The 23,017-nt window shown below is 43.5% G+C and overlaps 1 protein-coding gene across 3 annotated transcripts in view; it reads right to left on the minus strand.

Moving 5' to 3' along the window:
- The window catches only part of LOC140533300 (meiosis-specific coiled-coil domain-containing protein MEIOC-like), a 32,710-nt gene extending 15,603 nt beyond the window's left edge, over window positions 1-17,107 (minus strand). The window contains exons 1-2 of one of the 3 annotated variants that reach the window (XM_072652866.1): window positions 16,954-17,107; window positions 8,523-8,648 (exon numbers count right to left, since the gene is read on the minus strand). In XM_072652866.1, the coding sequence (XP_072508967.1) occupies window positions 8,523-8,648; window positions 16,954-16,998 (171 nt within the window). In that variant the 5' untranslated portion in view covers window positions 16,999-17,107. Of the gene's footprint in view, window positions 1-8,522; window positions 8,649-10,160; window positions 10,421-16,953 lie in introns of those variants that run through there. The other 2 variants (XM_072652876.1, XM_072652887.1) reach the window with 2 other exon arrangements.
- Between the last annotated feature and the right edge of the window lie 5,910 nt (window positions 17,108-23,017).

Below are 23,017 nucleotides of genomic sequence, written 5' to 3' on the forward strand. Positions count from 1 at the left end.
TTGGAAAAGGGGAAATCACAAAGATGTACTAAGGTAAAGAGGGGAAACACTCGCTGATAACATCACAGATCATCTCAAGATAAAACTTTCTGATTAAAGCTTAAAAATGAAATTGTGGCAATAAACAGAATATAAGAAATGTGAACTTCACCCCATTTCTAACCCTAGGATCTGGTAACTGGAAGGGATGTGAAATATCACTGCATCATAGACTTAAGAATTAGAAGGAAGCATGAGGTCATCTAAGCCCAATTCCCCAGCTGACAGAGCAAGAACTAAGTCTAAATTCACAACTAGGTCTCTGGCCTCCAGAATCCTCCACTGACCATCCAACTCCCCACACAAGGAAAAATGCATGTCCTGACACACAAAGCCACAAAACAAAATGGATCTGGAGTCCGAGGACCAAGGTTCAAGGCAGGTTATTTATTCTCTTTAAGCCTCAGTTCCCTCATCTATCAAACGAGGAGGGGAGTGTCTAGATGTCCTTGAATATCTCTTCCAGTTCTAAATTCTAGGATTCTATGTTCTTATTACTATTTTTTTGCTTGCAGACAGAACCTTTCTCAAACCTCTCTGGAGAACTCCAGTCATTCTAAAACTGCTTCTCATTTTCCAGGAAATCTCCCCCTTCCATCAAATAGACTCCCAAATCTCATTCCCTCATAGCAAGTTCAAGTGAAAAAACCTGCATACTTGCCCACCTACATCTCTGGTACCTTGCCTAAGGCAGAGAAAGGTCTGCAGCACTAGTGCCCCCTGGAAAGCCATGGCCAGGGCTAACAGATGGCAGGAGAAGGAAGCTTTTATTAAGTGCCTGTTATGTGCTGGGCATGTTGGACCCTTGGGTTAGGTATAGGGTTACAAAGACAAATATGAACTAGTCCCCACCCTCAACGACTTTACCTTTCACAAGAGGATAGGTATGCACATATCCAGCTGCATTCAAAATAGATACCACGTACCTGGGGGTGAAGGTGCTGCAAGCTGAGGCTTGAAGGGAAGCAGGGATTCTAAGTAGTGAAGATGAAGGAGGATGCTGGGCAGAAGCCAGTGCCAAAATATAGAGATGGTTCATGAACTGTTGCTGAAGAGCTGCAGGAAAGAGGCCAGCTCTGCTCAAACTTAGAGTCTGTGAAAGAGAGCTGCATATATGGCGTCTACTGGCATCAGATGGTAAAGAGCTGGATTACCAAACCGAGGAGTTTATATGTGATCTCAGAAGTAAGAGGGAGCGCATTTTTAGAATTGACGTTACTGAGTTTAGGGAGTGACACGGTCACACATGAGCTTCCGTGTTCAGGATGGCTACACGGACCAATGAGGACATCTGCCAAAGTCCATGCAAGAAGCCCTGATCTGGGGAGGGGCTGAGTGAGTGGAGAGAAGGGGACAAATGTGAGATGATGTGCAGGTACAAACAGCAAGACTTGAAAAATAACTAGATATGTGAAACGAGAGAAAGTGGAGAGGCCGAGATGACAGCAAGGCTGCACACGTAGATGATGGCAAGGATGGTGGTGCTCCTGACAGAAATAGCAAAGTACGGAGGGGCAGGTTTGAGGTGGAAATTAATATTTTATTTTTTCTTCCAATTACATGTAAAAACAATTTTTAACATTCATTTTTGAAAACTCCGAGTTCCAAATTCTTTCTCTCCCTTCTTCCCTGCCCCCTCACTGAGAAAGCATGCAATTTGATAGAGGTTACATATACATGCGCAGTCATACAGAACATAATTCCATACTTTGAGAGGGAAACTGAGCTTAGACATGCTGAGTTTGGGATGTTTATGGGATACTCAGTTTAAAATATTCAACAGGTAATATGTGATAGAGGACTGGAGTTCAAAAGGAAACTAGGGCAGAATACATAGTACAAAGATCGCAACCCTTAGGAGCTAATGAAGTTGCTAAGTTAAAAAATGCAGACAGGAGATTGAGGACACTATTGGGCACGTCCACTGTTAGGGAGTAGGATATCAATGATGACAGGTGAAAGACACTGAAGACAGCAGTGTCACAAACACACAGAGGAGGAGAAGGTAATGCTAAGCATTACAGCAGATGTGGAGATTCAGAATCCATTGCTGAAGAGAACAGTTTCAGCTGAGATGATGTGAGAAGTCAAAAGGCAAAGGGTTGAGAAGTGATAGCAAAGTGGAAGCCACAAGTATAGGAAGGTTTTCTAGGAAATTAAATGATAAAGGGAAACACGGATGATAGTCTGAAAAAAAGGGAGTCTAACAAAGGATTGTAAGGATGAAGGAGACAGGGAAGGAGACAGGAGAGAGGGAGAGATTGAAGGCTACAGAAGAAAAGAGATGACTGTGGGTATGATCTGGCAGGAGTGAGGATCATGGCTCTAGGCAGAAGGTTTGTCCCTGGAAAGGAAAAGGGGCTCCTCTTCCTCACCTCCAAGAGATGAAGGAACAGGCAGAAGGGAATCACAGAGTGGCTGCACGAAGTCCAATCCCACTTGAAAACTGCTTATTTGAACTAGGATCTACCAAGATGCTGGAGTAAGGACCAGATCATCCCATTTCTAACAGATTAAAAGAAATGAATTTCTCTCATAGACACCAAAATATTGATAGCCATGATTTTTGTAATAGCAAAAACTTGGAGACAAAGCAGATTGGGGAAGGGCTAAATGGCAGTACACGAAAGAAATGAAAAATTCCTGTGATATCAGAAACAATGATTATGATAAATGAAGAGAAATATGTAGACTGTGACTGGGAGAAAAATGAAATGATGATCTGGTAAGCAATGTGTATTAACTACAATGTAAACGAAACAACCCCCAACAAACAAGCAGAAATGCTGGAGGGACCAAGCTTGGCCCCAAAGAAGGCAGAGGAGAATGTCCTTCCCTCCTGTCTTTGTACACGATGTCAGACTGGGCTAACGTGGTGCTGAACTGTTTTTCCTCCTCTTTTTAATTCGTTGTGAGAAGGGAGCAGAAGGACATACTGGGAAATGTAGGTGATGTGGAAATATGAGCTATTAATAAAGATATTTTAATCACAAAGTTGAATTTCTGTCACCTCAAGTATAATAAATGTTAATACATAAATCTGTAGCAAAATAAATGTCATAAAAATGCAAGCACAATGAACTGATCTGACATACTAAAAAGCTGATTATGTCAAACATCTACCTCAGTCAGCCAACCAATGAATTTAACTGAAGACCTAGCATAACTTCCAGCCCCATGCTACTTACTCTTCAAGATCCATGAGGTATGGAAGTCTTTATTGCTACCTTAAAGGAGTTTATGAGTACTGAAAGAATAACACAAGAAAACGTATCGGTCTGAGCTGTGCCACTTGGACAAATCACTTGATCTCTCTGTACCAAGTTTCTTAAGGGAGTTGGATTGGGTTAGCAAGTCGTTCTAGAGTTTTATTGGTTAGTAAGTGCCAAATGAGGTGGTATTTCTATAGGTACTATGGCACAAGAAAATATCACAGGTGAGAAGCTGGGCCTGAAAGTAGGATTTGGATAGAGAGGTGGAAAAGGAAAAAAGTATTGCCTGGATCAGGGGAACTGTATCTTAGCAATGAGGTGGCAACACACAAGGCACGCCTACGGGATGGTAAACACACCAGTGTGAATAGAACAAGGGTAATAAAACAAGAAGTGGGAGATAAGGTTGGAAAGTGGGTGAGGCCGATAACTAGGAAAGACTTGGCTACTTTGATAGATAGGGATTATCCATGACAATTCCAAAGGACTCAAGATGAAAAATGCTATCCACCTACAGAGGGAGAACTGAGGGGCTCTAGGTGCAAACTGAAGCATCCTTTTTTCCTCTGTTTTTCTTGCCCCACAGCTAACGTGGAAATGTTTTGCATGACTTCGTATGTAGAACAGGTATTATCTTTCCTGCCTTTTCAATGGGAAGAGAGTGGGGGAGGGGTAGAGAGAGGGAAAGAATTTGGAACTGAAAATAAAAATTTTAAAGGAAGAAAGGAAGGGAAGGTTAGGGTCAGACCGTAGAAGTCCCTCCTGAAGATCAGGTCCAGGTGTCTGGACTTTATCCTGTAGGCAATGGAGAGCCATCCAGGGTCTGAGGAGGAGAATAACAAAATGAACGTGGTATTTTAGGTAAATTAATCTGTCCTTGGGGTGTCTAAGATATGCTGAAGGAACAGTATGGCTTGCCAAGGCCAACGGAGTTAGAGCTATGAGCACCTTCTGGCACTCCATACTCTTATCAGTCGCCAACAATGCAAATGCATAAAGGAGGGAGTGCAAAACTAGGTAACCAACCAGAGGATGAGACCACCGATCCTACTGCCTCTGAATTAGGAGGTTGTGCTAGCCTCTAGAAGTCCTTTAAAATTCATAACTCTGACACATTCACTGGGGAACCAGTTAGCAAGGCAGGATGTAAAAAGCTTGGACCCTCACCCCTTCTCTTTGGGGTTGGGCTGTCCACTGTTTACCTGCAGTGCCACATCTCACGGCTTACGAGGAACTTACAGACTGACCTGGGAGAAGTTCACAAACACCACCTAGTAGGTGACCTACTGAAACCATAGCAGACCTCTGTATTCTCTCTCCACTTACGGAGGGGCCTGTTTGAATCCCAAGTCCAAGACATGCACTGATCTTATACGTACATTCTGTAAGACAAAAGTCCTACTCCAGCCTAAAAAACACTATATTAATAATACAACAGATCAAATCAAGGAAGAGAGCGACTACTCTTTTAGCAAACAGCTATAAAGTTAAGCTTAATGGGTTTGTTAAATTCACTCATTATTTTTAAATGAAATAAGTCAATTAAGGCAGAATAACAAGGAATAAAAACAATTTATTCAAGGAACAAGAAAACAACACCCAAACACACCATGTTTTTACACGGTGTTATGGAAGGAGAACCTCTGGGCTCCAGGCCCAGACTCACCCCTGACTCATCAGCCTCTCTGGGCTGCAGCTTCCATTTCTGTAAAATGGGGAGAATGCCTACAGTCTGCCTCCTCCCCAGGACTGTCATAAGGACAGATGTTAAATTTATAAGAGGATTTACAGAGAGTTAGAAATAGCCTCAGAGACCACCTACTCCAAGTTCACAGCAGTGCAAGCAGGTTGGATTTAGTGACCTGTCCAAGGTCCCAGAAGAAAGACAGGATTCAGGTCTTTCAACCCCAATTCCAGTGAGGAGCTTTTCACTGCACCACACTGCCTCTCCTAGTAAGTGAATGTTCACAAAACGGTAAAGCACTATACTGATATGACATCAGCATAAATAAAAATGTGAGGGACTTTTTCAAGATTTGATTGGCTCTGTGTTCTCACTGATACAGGCATTCCCACATTTGTGCATAGGAGGCTCATCTATCTACACTTTCTCATCTCTAATTCTTATCCAATGTTATACACAGACCTTTCTCAGAGAATTCAATCACTAGGGTGACTGAGATCCTCCCCCAAATCATAGAAACCAACCGGGCGGACATTCAGATGGCCGACCTAACATGTTCTTCTCTCTCACACCATGTGACCTGTCCACCTCTTTCCCTTCATTTTCTCGCCCTTCCTGCAATATGGGGTGGCCCATGTGCACCCACCATGCATTTCCCTATTACCCTTTGGGTCTTCCTTAGAACTCTGTAGAGAATGTAAGACTTGGTGTCAGAAGACAGTTTCAAATCCCAGCTCTCTCTCTTCCTACTTGTGTGATCCGATCTGTACCAAGTCATTTAACCTTGTCAGGTCTCAACTTTCTTCATCTCTAAAATGTCTCTACAGCATTATCATGAGAACATTTATGTTAAAAGATGGGACACTGTACCAGAGTACAGGAAAACAGGCTAGTTAAAAGTACTGTACAGCTCCCCCCAAAAAAACCCCAGCCCATCCTCTCCCTCCTACTTAATTGTCAGTTCAACTCACTCATCCAGCTGCAGCATCTGTCCCACATATAGGTACTGATATAGTAATTCAATGAACTGGCCAACTACTTATCATAGCCTAGACAAAGAGCCTTGTCATTCCACGTTCCTCCTCCTCATTGCTGTCATTTTCCATCCATTTAATCTATCTTATATGGATTGTTAGGTGATGCAGTGGATAGAGCACCAGTGCAGGAGTCAGGAGGACCTGAGTTCATGTGCACATAAGAGCACCAAGGATCACCCTGTAGGGGTGGGAGTGGGGAATCTCACCAACAATAAAGAGCCTCTCTTTCAGTTGGGCCTTACACTGGCCAGCCATTCTCCAAGAGAAGGGCAAATACCTGTGGAGAGCATCCATCTCCATCTTATGTCTCACTTACACCTCATAACCAGAGGACCAATGACAAATGCATCTCTGTGGTTGCATTTTTATGATCCTTACAGACACAGAAAATATTCCTAGTTCGGGAACAGCCCTTAAGGCTGAGCTTTGTTCTACCAAGCCAACTGGCCCCTTCCCCTGTTTTGTGTAATCAACAAGGAACATGCACAATAGGCTTTTCTATTCCCTATACAATTCAGCCAACTATGTATCTGTTAAGATGTGATCTTGTGTAGAAAATCTTTTCCCAAAGCCTGCCAGTTCTCTTTTTATAAACAGAAGGAACAGTCAATAAAAACCACAAATTTCCAACTCTCCAAGCTGAACCAGGCTTAATTTTAGACTGACACATTTTTATTTCCCAGACAGGGGTATAACATGGAGATATCCACACCTCAGTTTGAGCAGTTCATCCAAAACTAAATAAGCTAAGGAAAATCACTGCAGAAATCAGAGTTTGAATATAAAACACTATTACATAAAGTTAAAATATAAAAACCTTACCATGAACACTGAAGTGTTAAAGGCACTTGCTAAGGGATCTTCTCAACTATTCTCTGCCATGGAAAACTGGAGGAAGTCCAGAGAATTAAAGGCTAGAGGTTATTATTTAGCAGTAAAATACCAACATGCTCATTGCTTTTAAGGAATGCGCTGGGATTATATGGTTGAGTAAAGAAAACTCTTTAGTTTCTATCCTGAAAAATCTTTATTCAAGACAAGAAAATAAGCTAAGCTCTCGGAAGACACAACTTTAAAATAACCCCTCCACAGATTTACTGACTCACCTAAACCAGAAGTCAGTGAGTCAGCATCCAGGAAGGCAGCTACTAAAATCAACTTCACTGGGACTCAAAAACCTAAAAGCCAGACCTCCTATTCCACCTGCTGACCCCAGTCTCCTCCGTCCAACTAAACACAAGTCGGTCCCTTATGTTCAGGAGGCAGCTCAGTGATGTGAAAAGAGCATTGGTTATTGACTCAGAAGCCCTGAGCTGGAATCCCAATTCTGGAATTTAGAAGTTTTCTGACCATGGGACACACATTTATTTAAATATTGTCTAATGTTTAAAATGTTTAAATGTTTTTTTAAAAATGTCTAAACATTATCATCTGCAAATTGAGATAATGCTCCTACTACTGTGTTACAGGGTTGTTGTTAGGAAACCACCTGACAAATCTTAAAGCCACAACAAATGCTATTTGTATTTGTTTACTTTCATGCTAACATTCTCTTTTGTTACAAGGGGGAAAGAGGAGACAGGTTAAAGGACAGCAACAGGGGAAACTGGTGACTAAAAAGAAATCGTAAAAGTTATGACATAAAAACACAAACTACTAAATGGAAACTCAAATGACGTACAAACATACAACCTGAAAGCTAGAAAAAGATCTCAAGAGCTTATCCAACCCAATTCCCTCTATTTTAATTAAGAAACTGAGGTTTCAAGAGTCGCATGGCTAAATACCGCCAAAGCTAGGAACTAAGACAGAGAGGGTTCTTTCTATTGTAACGCTCCTATTTCAATATATTTAAACTACTACCTTAGAATCCTTAAAAGATGGGCAAGAAGATACTCAAGAATGAAATATATGTCTAATATATGTTTATACATATTGCAGAGAGAATTGAGAAAATTAAAGGTTATGTGCTAATGTTCATATATAAAAATTATCTGAATCTTTATCAAAAAAGCCATAAAATTTTGAAATTAAGAGGTGAGAGCTTCCTAACCTGAGACCCTAATTGGATAACATCTCCTGGAATACACAGTAAGGCATCTGAAAAAGAATTTCAAGGAGAAAGTAACTGAACCTAAGGGTCTCAGGGATGATGAACCTTCAGCCCAAAGGTCACATGTGGCCTTCCAGGTCCTCAAGTGTAGCCCTTTGACTGAATCCAAACTTTACAAATCCAAACCCTTTTATTAAGGAAGTTTGGATTCAGTCAAAGGGCTGCACCTGAGGACCTCTAGAGGGCCACATGTGGCCTCAAGGCTGAAGGTTCTTCAATACTGGTGTAGGTAATTCCTAATTTAAAAATAAGAGAGCAAAAAGATGTATGATTTCACAATGGATTATTAGAAAATTAGTTATAAAAGAATCAAAGAATTGAAGCCAGAAGGAACCTTTGAAAGAGAAGGCACAGAAAAGTCCAATGATTTCCCCTGAGATTACACAGCTCATGTAAACATTTTAACATCATATTTCACATCATTAGTCTTTGCTCACCTGTGATTTGTAAAGATTGAAACAATCCCCTGTCTGGACCATATCCTCACTGTGAACAGTTTCTTTCCACACACTTGGATCATCTCTGCAGGAATAGGAATTTAGGGCGGTAACCCCTGGTTTGGCCTGTTTAAAAGCAAACAACTTATCAAAGCGTAGAAACAGAGATCCAAGCCTGGATTACTTTGATCACCAGTGATCAAGTTCCAGCAGTTACAAGAGGACGCGAGGGGGATTACCTGAACAGAAATCATCATCAGTGCAACCTCGTACCTGCAGGAAGCTAACAGGACACTATAGCCTTTCCAGAGAGAATGATAAATTCTTCTCACTTCACAAGAAGCACCTCAGTGTTAACAGGTATATACTCATAGTGAGTTTTATCTAATAAAACGATTCTCAACCAGTTGTTTCAAAGCACTGGAAAGCTGATCAATTTCCCCAAATTTTTTCTCCAAGGGTTGAAATCAGAGGCACTGATAAATGACATGACGCACATTCTAGCTCTGATTTTTGGGGTTTTAGTCTCTGTTCCGAGATTCACTGGCTGTGTGACCTACAAGAACTTCTGAGGGCAAGAGTTCTTTCATTTCTCATCTTTATAACCTCCAGGCCTAGCACTTAATGTTTGCTGAACTGAATTTCTCCTGGGCCCTATCAGTCTGAATCTCAACTCCTTCATCTGCCTAATACCTATAGTAACCACCTCATCCTCACCTGCTCTGCAATGTACAGGATCACACAGAAATCTTGCCCCAGGGTCAAATAGCCAGTATATGCCAGAGGCAGGGCCTGAAACCAGGCCTTCCAGATTCCAAGGCTGGCTCTTCTATATTCACACTACCTCAAGGGTGTGCAAAATAATGTTAGAGTCCAGGAGGAAAAAACCTTTATGGCTTACAGTCTCACATGGTTGTTGCAAATAGCTCAGAAAACTATAAAGTGTTAGAAAATAGAAAATATTATCAAATGAATGCACTGGGAAGACAGGAATATTTATAAAACAGAAAGGTTAAAATGCAACATTTTTTTTGTTTTCCAGGGTAAGGTTCCAAAGTTTCTTAAGCATTAGTAAAAAGAAAAACAACAAAAAATCCAATATTTTTGTCCTAATGGAATTAAATTCAAAAATGACTACACTTGATTTTTTAAATAAGAGAATAAGATGTTTGCACACAAATAACAAACTAAGTTTGGCCACACAAGTAAAGACAAAGAAAAAGAAATTACTCAAATGGAATACATTTAGAAGAGAAGGTACACTTAGCAAAAGATGATTTAAGTAGTTTTCTCAAACTTTTTTTGGCCCTCCAAAGGGCCAGTAACAGTATTAATCGTATTAATCCCCCGGCAGCCAAAGGATTAAAAAGCTCCCTCAGGCCAGTCAGCCAGCTTCCAGCAGAGCACTTCGAGAAAGACAAACTTTTTATATGCCCGGGCCAGCAGAAAACAGCATTCATAATCCAGGAGCTTTCTCCTCCCCTCCCCTCCCCTCTCCTCCCCCATTAATCACCCCCAAGATTCCACCGAAAGCACCCGGTCCCAAAGCAAAACCAGGAAACCTGGGCGATCCTCGGGATTGGAGGTCCAGGGAGGTGGGGGGGCCGGGGGCCCCGGTGGTCCCCCTTACAAACGTACCAGGAGGAAGCATCGGCGGTGGCAGCACGAAGGGCGGAGGGCAGAGCCAGCCCTGGCCCGGCTCCTGCCCCAAGCCGGGAGTGTTCACATATGGAAACTGTTGCCAGGCTCTGATCAGCGTCCCTCCACCCTGGCTCCGGCCGTCCCCCTAGAAGCCGAGTCACAGGAAACCACGCACGCCCCACCCGGCTCCCCCCAAGGCTGTCCGCTCAAGGCCAGGGCTCGAGGCCCGGGCTGGTCCAAACACTCCCACAAGCACCGGCTTCTCGCCAGGCACGGAGAACACGTGTCACCGCCCGGGGCTCCACCTCGGAGCTGCTCGTCCATGGACATCACAGCCCTCCTCGCAGCAATGTTCTTGGTCTGCTTGAAGGGTCAAGTTCATAGGAACATGGGCTTCACAACTAGAAAGGATAGCAAAGGTCATCTGGTCTAATCTGTTTCACAGCTGAGGAAACTGAGGCCCAGAGGGCTCAAATGACCAGTCCCACATTACAGAAACAGAAGTGGCCAAAGCCCACTCGGCAGGCCCAGGAGTCCTCTCATCTTAAGATGGGGATACAGCAGCACCACCTGAGGTGCAGTGCTCAAGGTGAGAACTCATTAATTCGGTTTTACTTATCAGGTGCTTCAAGGTAGTAGGTACCAGAATGACCAGGCCACAGAGCACTCAGTATAAAATAAAGGTAGCTTGGTCATGGCAGAAAAAGCCAGGAGGTCTGGATCTGCTCTTTACTAGCTTTGTGCAAAGCACTGCCCTCTCTGGGCTTCACTTTCCTCATGTCTAAAATGAAAGCGTTAGGATCTGCTTCCCTCTCTTTTAATGTGAAATCAGACTGGAGTGGATTGAAAAGGGACTTTTCAACCACAAGCTAAGGAATTTATTTAGATTTTACTGGAATAATACATGATCAGAGCTGTGTGTGCTGGAGGGATGGGAGAATGGGGGTTGAGGGGAGAGGGACTGGGGAACCAGTGAGGTTATTTTGATAATCCAAGAGTAAGGAGGAACTAAACCTGAATGGGGGCAGCAGTGGGAATGAACAAGCCTGGCCATAAATCCCCCACTGCTTTTCCCCCCTGGAACAGACATTCCCTAACATAACATCAGCAGCTCAGAAAGCAGAAGCAACAGGGAAAGGGGCTCTAGAGCAACCAATGCTTGTTGACTAAGGCCATCTAAAAGCCTGGGCACTGATACCTCCTGGGGCCACATAAAGGTGCCAAGCGACAGTAAGGAGCTGTTTTACCCTTAGCACTATCAAATACAGGCACACTGCCCAACATGGTTATCCCACCCAACAAGATGAATAGCCAAACCCTGGTAGAGTCACTGGGGAGCATCGAGATTAGCCTGTCCAGGAACACTTCCCTTCCAACCTCCAGTGAAGAGTGGCCATTCCAGACAATCAGGAAGATGCTGATCAGGCTCAAGGAAATGTCAACAAATCCCCAGGGGTGTCTTCTTTCCTTTTCCAAATCTGCTGCTAAGGGACTACCGGCCCCCCACTGATGTTGTACCCAACCTCATTTCAGATGTGCCTGTAACTGAAGTTCTAAATTAAAGCAGTGACTTATGTTGGCTCAACTTTCCTTTTAAATGTTTTCCTTCAGTCTTGCCTGCTCTTTTCTTGGTAGCAGATAAACATGTATTCATTTGTGTTTTTAAAAAGTTCAAAGGGGTGAGCCAATCATTTTTCTATACCACGAATCACACATGACAAATGTTTCTCCTGGATCTTTATTTAAATATTAAAAAGAAAGAAAAAATAACCTAGGAGATTCAGTGTGTTACAAAATGGAAAACATCAGATTTAGAGTCCAGAAGCCTGTGTGAATCCCACCTGATACTAACAGTGCAAGATGACTCTCTGAGCCCAGGTCTCTTCATAGGATAGTAATACATGTACAAGATTAAGGAATATTTTTAAAGCCTTAAATCACAACAGAAATGGGAGTCTATGGTAGATGAATTTATACTGAGGAAATATGAGGATAACAGCTTGCATTAGCTTACTATTTTCCAATCACTATGGTTTCTCCAACCTTCTAATTCAAAGGACTAGCTACTGTCTCCAGCTAACAAAGTTCTGTCTTCACAAGAAATTTCCATAAGAAGTATAAAACTGCTTTAGTTCCAAAATTCCCAAAATGTAGTTAAATGATCCTTTGCATTCACCGCTTTCACATTTGGGCCTCCTAACAATTCCGTGTAGGTAGCTGCACAGGCATTATTAACCACATTTACAGAGGAGGTCGAGGTAAGATAACAAGTCAGTGTTACTGTTATCCCCCAGAGAGATAAAGGCATCATTTGCTCCAGCAGGCCAACTTCTCACTACTAAATCTGATCTCTAAGGCTACATCAGGCTCTAAAATCCCAGAAACTATGTATCTACTCAAGTAACTTAATGGCTACAGAGCATCTGTTTTAGTCATCAGAGATAGACAGACAAAAGATGGTCAGGTCCGCAGTTACAAAATAAGCATGTTTATCTTTACAATAACCTTTATCTGCAACCAAGCCTGTGGGCCAGATAAGGTCTAGATTTATCTCCATTCTAGAAACGGCTGCAAAGTCAAGGGAAGGTCAGGAGATGGCAGGGAGAGGTGGCAGAGCCCTGTGACAGGTAGCCTCTAATTCCATCCTCACCAACTGAGACAAGGGATGTCAAATACTCTGCAGATGACTAAAGGAGGGCTTCATCAACGTGCGCCTGCTCACAGCTATGACGGCTCAGAGCCCAGACTTGGCGATTTCTTTTGCCCCTTGTGGCTAAACTTAAAAAGGCCATCGACAAGAAGCTGCCTCCATTTTCTCTCCTCTCACCTTTCTCAAACCCCTTCCTTAGGCTTCTGACTTCATCCTTTCACTAATCTAACTGTTCTCTCCAAAGCTACCAATGATCTCTTAGCTTCCAAATCCAATGGCCTTTACTCACTTCCCATTCTCTGACATTGTTTTATCACCCCTTTCTCCTTTTCTTTCTGTCATCCTCTCGATTTTTGGGACACCACGCTCCCCTGGTTCTCCTCCTTCCTATCTGATCTCTCCTTCTGTCTCCTTTACTGCATCCTCCTCCAAATCATACCCTCTAACCTTAGGGTTCTGTCTTGGGCCCTCTTCTTTTCTCCATCTATACTACCTCACAAGGTGATCTCATCAGCTTCCGTGGATTTAATTATCCCTGTGTTGATGACTTTCAAAACAACTATCCTGCCCCAAACTCTATGCTGACCTTCAATCTCACACTTTGAACGGACTTTTGGACATGTGAAACTAGATGTTCAATAAACATATTAAATTCAATGTCCAAAAGAGAACTCATTATCTTTCCCCCTAAACCTTCTCCCCACCTCCCAAAACCCCCAGCCCTTCTGCCTTACTGTAGAGGACACCACCACTCTCCCCCAAGCTTTGGGACAGCAGTCATATTTGACTCTTTACTATCTCCCACTCCCCCCCTCCCAATTTCCAATCTGTTGCCAAAGCCTGTTGATGTCACCTTTGCAATATCTAATATGCCCCCTTCTCCAATGGTGCCCCCACTCTGGTGAAGGCTCTCATTACCAGATACCTAGACAGTAGTCCCGGCAATAGCCTGCCAGTGGGTCTGCTGCCCCAAGTATCTCTTGACTCCAATCCATCCTCCAGCCTCCAAAGTGATTTTCATAAATCACAGGCCCAACTACATATCCTCTCTACTCAATGTACTCCAATGGCTTCCTATTGCCTCGAGGACCAACATACAAAATCCTCTATTTGATGTTCAAAGCCCTTCACAGCCAACCCCCTTCATTCTTACCTTTGTATTCTTCTTACACCTTAATCCCCACCAAGAGTGACACTGACCTCCTGGCTGTTCCAAGAAAAAGCCATTCCACCCAACTAAAATCCACCTTCTACAGGAAACCTTTACCAGCCCGTCAATTCTAGTGTCTTCTTTCTCTTATTCATCTCCTGTTTATCCTGTATATGAATGGCTATCATATGAAAGCAGTATTAGACTTATTCTGCTGGACTCCATCAGGCAGAATCAGAGATAATGGATGAGCTTTGCATAGAGGCTGATTTCAGCTGTACATATGAAAAAAAAAACCTGGTTAAAATTTAAAGCTGTTAAAGAGACATGAATTGCTTTAATAGATAATGAGTTCCCCATTACTTGAAGTATTCAAGCCAAAGTTAAATGACAAGTTATCTGAGATACTGTAGAACAAATTCCTGTTCAAGTGCGTTTGTATCAGATGCTTTCAGAAGTCACTGTTAACTCTAAGAATACATGAATGACATGAGAATTTTTACATAGCCAAGAGTACTACAATAAAGACAAACAGGAGGGATTCTTAAACATACATTTTCTTTCCTAAATGCAAACTCTGTTAAGGTGCTAGAGATGGTAACTTAACAGCCATAAGGAATGTGCCCAATATGCAGAAAGGATCACTTCAAAGTTAACTATAAACTAACCAGAAGATAGCAAACTAGAGATTCCAAGTACTTCCAAACTCTCCCCTCTTCCGTAATCTTGTACAAAGTTGATGATGCTTGAGTAGTTACAGAGAAACTATCAGAAATCCTTCTGACAAAGGCAAGGTCTAACAATGACAGATTTAAAGCTAATAGAGACCCTGAAGATCATTTAATACAACCCCTTAGAACCACAGAAGTTTAGTAACTTGACCCATATAACTCAGGTAGATAAATGGCCAGTCTACGATGCAAACCAAGGTCTGATTCCAAAATCCAGCACTCTCTCCACCACACCACATCGTGACACCTTCGCAGTGGTAGCAATGACTAGTTTGGCAGACAACCAATCTTCTGGCAGGAAGAAATTTGAGGCTGATCATTTCAGAGACCCAGGGCAAACTCCCTTGTCCTTAAAACACAAACAGCAGCAGACATTTATTTACATAGCCCTTTGCAAGCTTTTAAAGTATTTTACATATATGATGTCATGCTTCTCTCAATAAGAGAGGTAAGGTAGGCAAGTATCACTACCCTCCTTATTCAGGTGAGGAAAGGAGTTCAAAAAAGGGAAGCAGTTTGCCTGCCAGAAGCAACAAAGCTATTATATTAAGCCGCTACTCAAGATCCATGTAACAGGATCACAGGACCATACATTTAGAAGTGGAAGGGACCTCAGGTATCTATCTAGTCCTTCTCGCTTAGTAGAAGAGGAAAGGGTAGCCTAGCATGGCTAAGTGATTTGCCCAAGGGCCCATGGGTGGGATTTGAACCAAGGATCTCTGAATCCAAATGCAGCTAGTTTTCTTTGGACTGCCCCATGATGTCTCAATTCTAATTCCAAATCCAACACACTCCTTTCAATCAGGGAGAACCAAGAAAAGTGTCAAAAATGAAGGATATATTTCAAAGTAAGATAAATTATCTGAACTGAGCAGATATAACTGAATGTGCAAAAAAAAAAAAAAGTTATCTTTTGGCAATGATTACCCAGTTCGCAACAAGTCAGATGGGTTCCAGTAAATTGATTTAAAATGTAGCACATGACAAACATAAAGGGAGAAAAGCTGGCATTAAATTTACTGAGGAGGGAAAAAACCTATCATTTATCATTTTAACCATTCAACAGTTTATTTGCTTATGTTTCTAATAGCTGACTGAAGGACTTATCCAATCCATCAAAAGTATAACTTTTTATTAGCTAGATGCATTTTAAAATTCTAACAGTTCATGATTCCTGTTATTGTTGTTACAGTTTGTCCTTTGTCCTAGAAGAAGACCATGATGCCATGACTTGCAAGTAAATTGGATTTAAGTGAGGGAGGACCGCGCACAGCCACCAACCTCACTTTCTCCTCCTGAGCCATCTGGATCTAGTGGCAAGATACGGATCAGGACAGGAGAGTCTCCCAGTCCGTGTTTCTAGATTGTTTCTGGAGGCAAATGGGTGGACACTGGACTAGGGAGACAGGAGAAGGGGGTTTTAACAGCCTTCTCCGTAAATGAAAGGAATAGGATGGACGATCTTCTAAGGTGCCTTCCCACACTGGCATTCGAGGATTTCACGCGTCTTTTTTTCTTTGATAGTTCTTTCCGTATCTAGAACTACCCTTCTTCTGAAAGATCGTTACTGCACGAAGGGCTGTCATGTGGAAATTATTTGTCTTATTCTGCCTGATGTTAGCAGGCAGAACTAGGGATAACGGGTGAATGTTTCAGAGGCAATTATCCATGTGAAGTCATGCAAAATATATTTCCCTATTAGTCACGCTCCCCCTCCAAAAAAAAAAGAAAAATAAAGTGAAAAAAGCACGCTTCAATCAGCACGCAGACTTCATCGGTTCTCCATCATGAGTCCTTCGGAAACGTCTTGGATTAGTGGGTTGGTTGTGGGAAAAACCTGCTAAAAATGAAAGTTGTCTCAAAGTGGGATAATGGGGCTTCTCCAGGGGAGGTGACGCTTTCTCTATTTCGTCTTCAAACTTACAACTCCTACCACAGTCCCGCGGAATACAGCTGGTGCTTAATAAATGCCCACGGCATGGGTGCCCATTATTTATTAAGTGAATTCTGCACAGGGCAAGGAGACGACACTACGACCCGGACGTTACGAGGGGCGCACTCCACGGACTCGGGGCGCGGCGGGGAGCAGCCCGCACCACCCCACGCACAGGGCGCGCCCCGCCCCCTCCCCGGAGCCTTCCGTCCCCCTCCGCACGCTCCCCGGGGCAGCGGTCCGCTCGGGGCAGGGGACCAGGGGCGCTCGCAGCCCACCCGCCCGGTCCGTGCCCTCCACCGGAGCCGCCTCCTGCTCCTCCTCACCTCGGGGTAGCAGGCCTCCCCGGGCTCCGCGCTGTTGGCCACCATCTCTTTCTCCGCTCCGACCTCCCGCCCGCGGCTCCAGCCTCTGCTCCTGGAGCCGCGGGCTCCACGGAAGACTCTCGGAAGTTGTGGGCTAGACAGCCCGAGGTCCCGCCCTCTCACTTCCGGGGATGCGCGCGCACTTCCTCTCCATTAGTATCCATCCTTCCTACTAAGCCGGCTTCCCCCATAAGGCGTCAGTTTCTGCCGGCTACCTGGAGAAGGGGGCGGGGTAGCAGAATCACAGCCGGCTGCGCGCGCACCTCCTCTCCCCTTAACCCCGCCCTGTTTTTCCCCTATTCCGAGTCCCTCGGGTCTCGCGTCAGTTTCACTCTGCTGCCTAGGAGAAGGAGGCGGGGCAGCAGCTTCCCGCGCGCCTGCGCGCTCTGCAAACCTTCCCCCTCCTGCCCGGCGGTCCTCCCGCCTGTGCGGTCAGCTTGGCGGGTCCGCTGGTGGACCGCGGCTAGGGGCGGGCGGTTGGGAGTCCGCCTGGTGCCCCGACGAGGCGGCAGCCAAGCTGGACTCGCTCCCATAGGTCCCTGCTGGAAACAGCCGTAGAGGCCGTCTGAGCCTGTCTTTAGCCAGAAAGGGAAACTGAGGCCCAGAGGGGCTCACGGTCCAGCCGCGACAGGAGCTGTGGTCCTTCCCCGCCCCACCAAGAGCAGTCCAGCCCCGGGGCACGGGCGGACCCCGTGATGAGCCTTGGGCTGAGCCCCCTCCTGGGGGGGGGGGCGCTGTTAGTTTGGGTTTTCCTAACCCTCCCTTAGGGATGGTTACCCACAGAGTGTGCCGCAATGTGCACTGGCCGGCACAGCCCTAGGCACGGAGCTGTACATGTAGTCTCATCTTCACCATGACTTAGGTAGGTGGGCCCTGTCGATGGGCTCATTTTACCCTGGGAAGTGACGCGGCCAAGGTCACGCAGGTACAAGTCACTCAATCTCTGGGCCTCAGTTTCCTCATCTGTGAAATGAGGGGTTTGAATTAGAGTTCTAAGGGATTCCAAATCAGTCCTGAATGCTTTGCTCAGAGTCCCCCCCTAATGAATGTCCAAGCCGGGTCTTCCAGAATCCCAGTCTGGTAGTACTTAGGGATAAGTCCTACTCGGATACAAGTCAGCCTAGATGCCCTTCGAAATAGCTTCCTCCTCTAAAATTCTGGGACTCTGATCCTGTAAACGTCTATTTTTCACTGCCTCTCTCAAGGACAAATAAGCGTAAGGCACATATTTGAAGTAAAAGCTATCTTTAGATTACTTTTCCCTAGAGCATTTCCTTAATCCATAACAATAGCTCACATTTCTACAAGCTTTAAAAAAAATTATAAAACATTATATAATAATGCATTGTATTATATGATACACAAAATGGTAAATAAAATGTTATAGTAACATTCTGATAGACCTTTGAAGTTTACAGAGTGCTATCTTCACAACCACTCTGTGACACAGTGCCACAGTCCCGATTTACAGTAGAGGAAACTGAGACCCAGAGATGGAAAGTGCTTGCCCCAATTAGTAAGACAAGACGGATATACTCCCATAAAGAGACAACTAACAAATAATACCAAACAATAAAATAATACCTGATTTGTAGTCGAGAAATCTGAGTTCTAAGTCAGACAAGCATTTTGCTAAGACGAATGGATGAAATGAAACCAGCTAGTTTTGCTCTTTACTGCAGGGAATGAGAGAGTCAGGGGACTCACGTTGTAGTCCCAAGCCTTCCAGAAATCCACAAGCATTTTTAAAAGTGCCTACTATGTGCTAAGCACCAGGGAGGTGAAAAAAAGGGAGAGGAAGGAACCTCATCAGGACGTGGTGAAGAAGGAAATGTAGAGTCTGACACTGAGCGGAGGAGGGACTTCCCAGCAAAAGAAGGCTGCAGAGTTGGAGGGATCTTCCAGGGATGAGAAGGCTGCATTCCAAAACGTTGCATGTCCTTAAGCAAATCATTTCCCTTCTCTGACTGTGTTGGGTTCCTCATCAGTAACATGAGGGCGTTGATTAGATGGTCTGTAAGATCCTCCTCCCTGCTCTCCAGAAACCTGTTAGGGAGAGAAGTCTCTCCATAATGAACATATTCACACTTCTCCATGTCCAAAAGGCTCTAAGACTTGAGGGCACAAATCCGGGCTTTTTTCTTTTGCATTCCCTCAACCATATCCAGAGCACTGAACAGAGGCAGGAAAGAATTCACCTCAGGCTGGAATTGTTAAGGAAAGCATCATGGAAGGGGACAGACAAGGAGAGGAGCAGAATAAAAAAAAAACAACCTGGTGAAAATAGTGGCCTTCCAAAACATCAGAGATATATACTAAATGTTCATTGAATAACTCTCCATTAGTGCCTCAGATGTTTCCATATAATTGAAGCTTGGGGGTTCATTTTTGGTGTCCGATTGTTTCACAGATAATACACAGAGGCACTGGAGTTCTCCAGTCTCTTTGGAGGGCTTTATTCTAGTCTAGTCTTCTCAGGAGAACCAGCTCTTACAGTATTCCTGTAATCCCAGCACATAGGAAACACAATGAATGGTTGTATTTTTTAAAAAGTTGTTACAATTCCTTGAAATAAAAGTGACAAACTAAACTTTTCAAATATCCTGTGGGGGAGGAGGGCACAGAGAGGAACAGTTTGTACCACTTAAGAACACTAGAAACCATATAATGTAGCATTTTTAGAATCTTTGCTGAATATTTGGTAGCATTTGCTATGGTCACAAATGGAATTAATTGAGCATTTATTGAACACTCACTATTACCTGGCTCTGTGATAATCACAAATGATATAAAGAAAGGCAAAAAGCTGTTCTTGTCCACAAAGGGTTTACATTTAAATAGGGGAAACATACATAAATACAGATACATAAAATAAATGCATAGCAGATGGAAGGTAACTTTTGGAAAGAGACCAGGAAAGGCCTCCTCCAGAGGATGGTACTTATGGAAGCCAGAGATTCTAAGAAATGGGGGTTAGGAAGGAGAGCATTTCGGGAATGGTTGATAGTCAGTACAAAGTCACAAAGATGGGAGATGGTACATCAAGCATAAGAGATGGTAACTGGGCCCTTACAACTAGACTATAGTGTGTATGGAAAGGAGTAATGTGCAGTAAAGCTTGAGAAATAGGAAAAAATTGTTGAGTTTTAAATGCCAAGCTGAGTTTATATTTGATGCTAAATGACTTCACATGTATAAAGTATATCATACTGTTTGACTTCTCAAGAGGTGGGGGAGAGGCAAGGGGGAGAAAATTTGGAACTTGAAATTTAAAAAAATAAATGTTAAACATTAAAAATGTAATTGGGATATATTTAATGACATATATTTTTAGAAAACGTTTGATGCTGAAAGTGTAGCCCTTAGACTCTTCTCTGGGAGTCCTTATCCCAACTCTCACTTGCTGTCAAGTTGGTTCCCCAGAGGATGACATTCCACATCATCAATAAGCAATTAACATCACCTGGCCTTACAGGAGAAATTTATGAGAAAGATAAAGCAAGAACAGAAGTACAAACACGTCCCCCCACGGGGGCACACCCGCCCCTCCATCACCTCTGTCCCAGGTGCTATGAACATTTCCATGTGTGGCCCAGCAGTTAGGGGAGTTGCTTACTCCTTTGACATAGGATGCTGCCTCATGGCCAGCAGAATGGTCCATTAAGAGGCCGGATCCCACGGGTCATTCCGTAGAACTTCATTCTTCACCAGTAGTCCTCACATGGACCCCAGTCCTGGATCTCTGGTGACTTCTATAACCTTTCAAAATTCTCAGTTGTGCTAATTAATCTAAATAATGCAGGTTTTCACGTACTCCAATCAAGCTGAAACTAAAGGTGATGGGGACGAGTGTAAGGAGAGGCAAAGGGACAGATATGAGGGAAGTCGAGGTAGCAGAACTGACAAGACCTGACAACTGACTGAATACAAAAACTGAAGGAGAGGTGAAGATAGTTCCTAGTATAATGCATTGTCCCTTTAAGGTACTACCCAGGTCATTTAGAAAAAAGGGACAACAAAAAGTATCTTTATGTAAATAAAAATATTTAAATCTCATGGTAAAGGATGTAAGAATTGCCTGTCATAGATGATCATTTTGGTGCCTAAAAAGAGTAGAAAAAGAACTTTGGTTTAAGATATGTGACTAAAATATGTACATGAAGAAAGAGTTCTCAGATGGGACTGAGCTGGTACAGAAAATAGACAGTGGCACAAAAATAAAGACAAATAACCTGGCGACAGATACATTGTGAGCCCTCACTTGAATATTAATGGTTTAATGATTTCAAAAGTCAGGGAAAACTTTTGTTAATAAAAGATTTTTAAGGCACTTACTATATTCCAAGAACATCCTATCACCCCTACCAGGCTGTTAGCTCCATAAATCATATAGCAGGTCTTATGTTTTATCTAACTTATTTTCTCCCCCAGCAACTAGCATAGTGCATGACATATGTACTTAGAAAATGTTCCTTGAATTTTTGCTTTTTTTTTTTTTTTTTTAAGATATCAGTCTCTCGCACAGGACCAGAGCACAGGATTTGGAAGTGGAGGGGGCCTTAGAGATCATTGAGACCAACTTCCCTGATTTTCAGATGAGGAAACTGAGGCCCACAGAGAAAGTAACTTGGCCAGGCTCACACACTTTGGAAGTGGCAGGGCTGGGATTTGAGGCTAGGTCTTCTCACTCTAGACCCACCGCTGTCCCTAATCCCAGAGCTGGGACTCAACAGCTGCCAGGTACAAGGTTCCCATGGGAGCCAGAGATTCCTCTATATTCTGTATCTAACCTAAGTGTCTTTGTTCTTGCTCATTACTATTAGTTAATGAATATTGATTATTATTATGATAGCCAAAAGAGAAGGCTAAAGCCTGGCCTGTGCCTTTGGGAGTAAGTGAGTGAGCAGTGTTGGGGAAGGAACCTACCTAGAGGCTCCTCCGCTGACCCGTGTTCAAGCTTCACCTTTCCATGTGTTTGCTCCCTTTGTATCTCCAGGGCCCTCACAAACAGTAAACTGGTTCTGGGATGACAGTCCATTGCCAGGCCGTAAGTCAAAGCCTTCCCAGCAAAGCTGATCCTCCTTTCGCATGGATGCTGCAACAAGGTGGCGGAAGAGGGCTTTGGGAAAACTGTTGAATTCCTAACCATCTTTTTTTTCTTCAATTAATTTTTAGTTTTCCGCATTCAGTTCTACAAGATTTTGAGTTCCCTTATCATCTTTTAAAGGCCAAATTAAATGTGACCTACTCCAGGAAATCTCCTTCACTCTCCTATCCCCAGCCCAGGTCTGCCTCTCTGGACCTCACATTTGCTTGAGAGAGGTCATAGGCATTATAGCTGTCTATCTCTGTCTAAACTCCATGAGGCCGGGGTCCATGTCTTGCCTAAATTCAGTATTTTTCTTAGTACCCAACCAGCACACTGCTGTGCATACAGCAGGTGATTAACACATACTTGTTGAATTAAAACTCTACTAGGCTTTACAAAGGGTGTGTGTGCGTGTGTGTGTGCGTGTGCGTGTGCGTGTGTGTGTGTCCCACTGAGCATGGATTGTTTCTTTCACTGTATATGTGTCCATGGTGCCCACCACAGTTAGCACTTCATACCTGCTGAATTTAATAACATGTTGCACTTTTTCTGTCTTATCCCTCTATCCTTCCCCCACCCCCTGCCCAGACTGTGACCTCTGGAAAGGCAAGACGTACATCCTGTCTAATCTTGGGACTGATTCCAGGGCCCAGCAGCACTCTATACACCTTAGGCACCCAGTGTTTGTTTAACTGAATTGATCTAGAATGGTGAACCCAACGGGAACCAACCCACAACCTACCAGGTCAGTTCACATAGATTACTGACAGAACTAATTTTTATTAAACAAACATGATGATTCTATTTCTTTACACCTGGGCATTCACTGAGAATAGGCCTCTTTAAGTAGTCACTCAAGGGATAGCTCCTTTTAATAAAAAAAATTTTTCTTCATATATTTAGAATATGTAAAAGTATTTATATTTAAATGTATAT

Source organism: Notamacropus eugenii, chromosome 1, assembly GCF_028372415.1.
Source record: "Notamacropus eugenii isolate mMacEug1 chromosome 1, mMacEug1.pri_v2, whole genome shotgun sequence".
In the NCBI taxonomy this organism is placed as follows: domain Eukaryota; kingdom Metazoa; phylum Chordata; class Mammalia; order Diprotodontia; family Macropodidae; genus Notamacropus; species Notamacropus eugenii.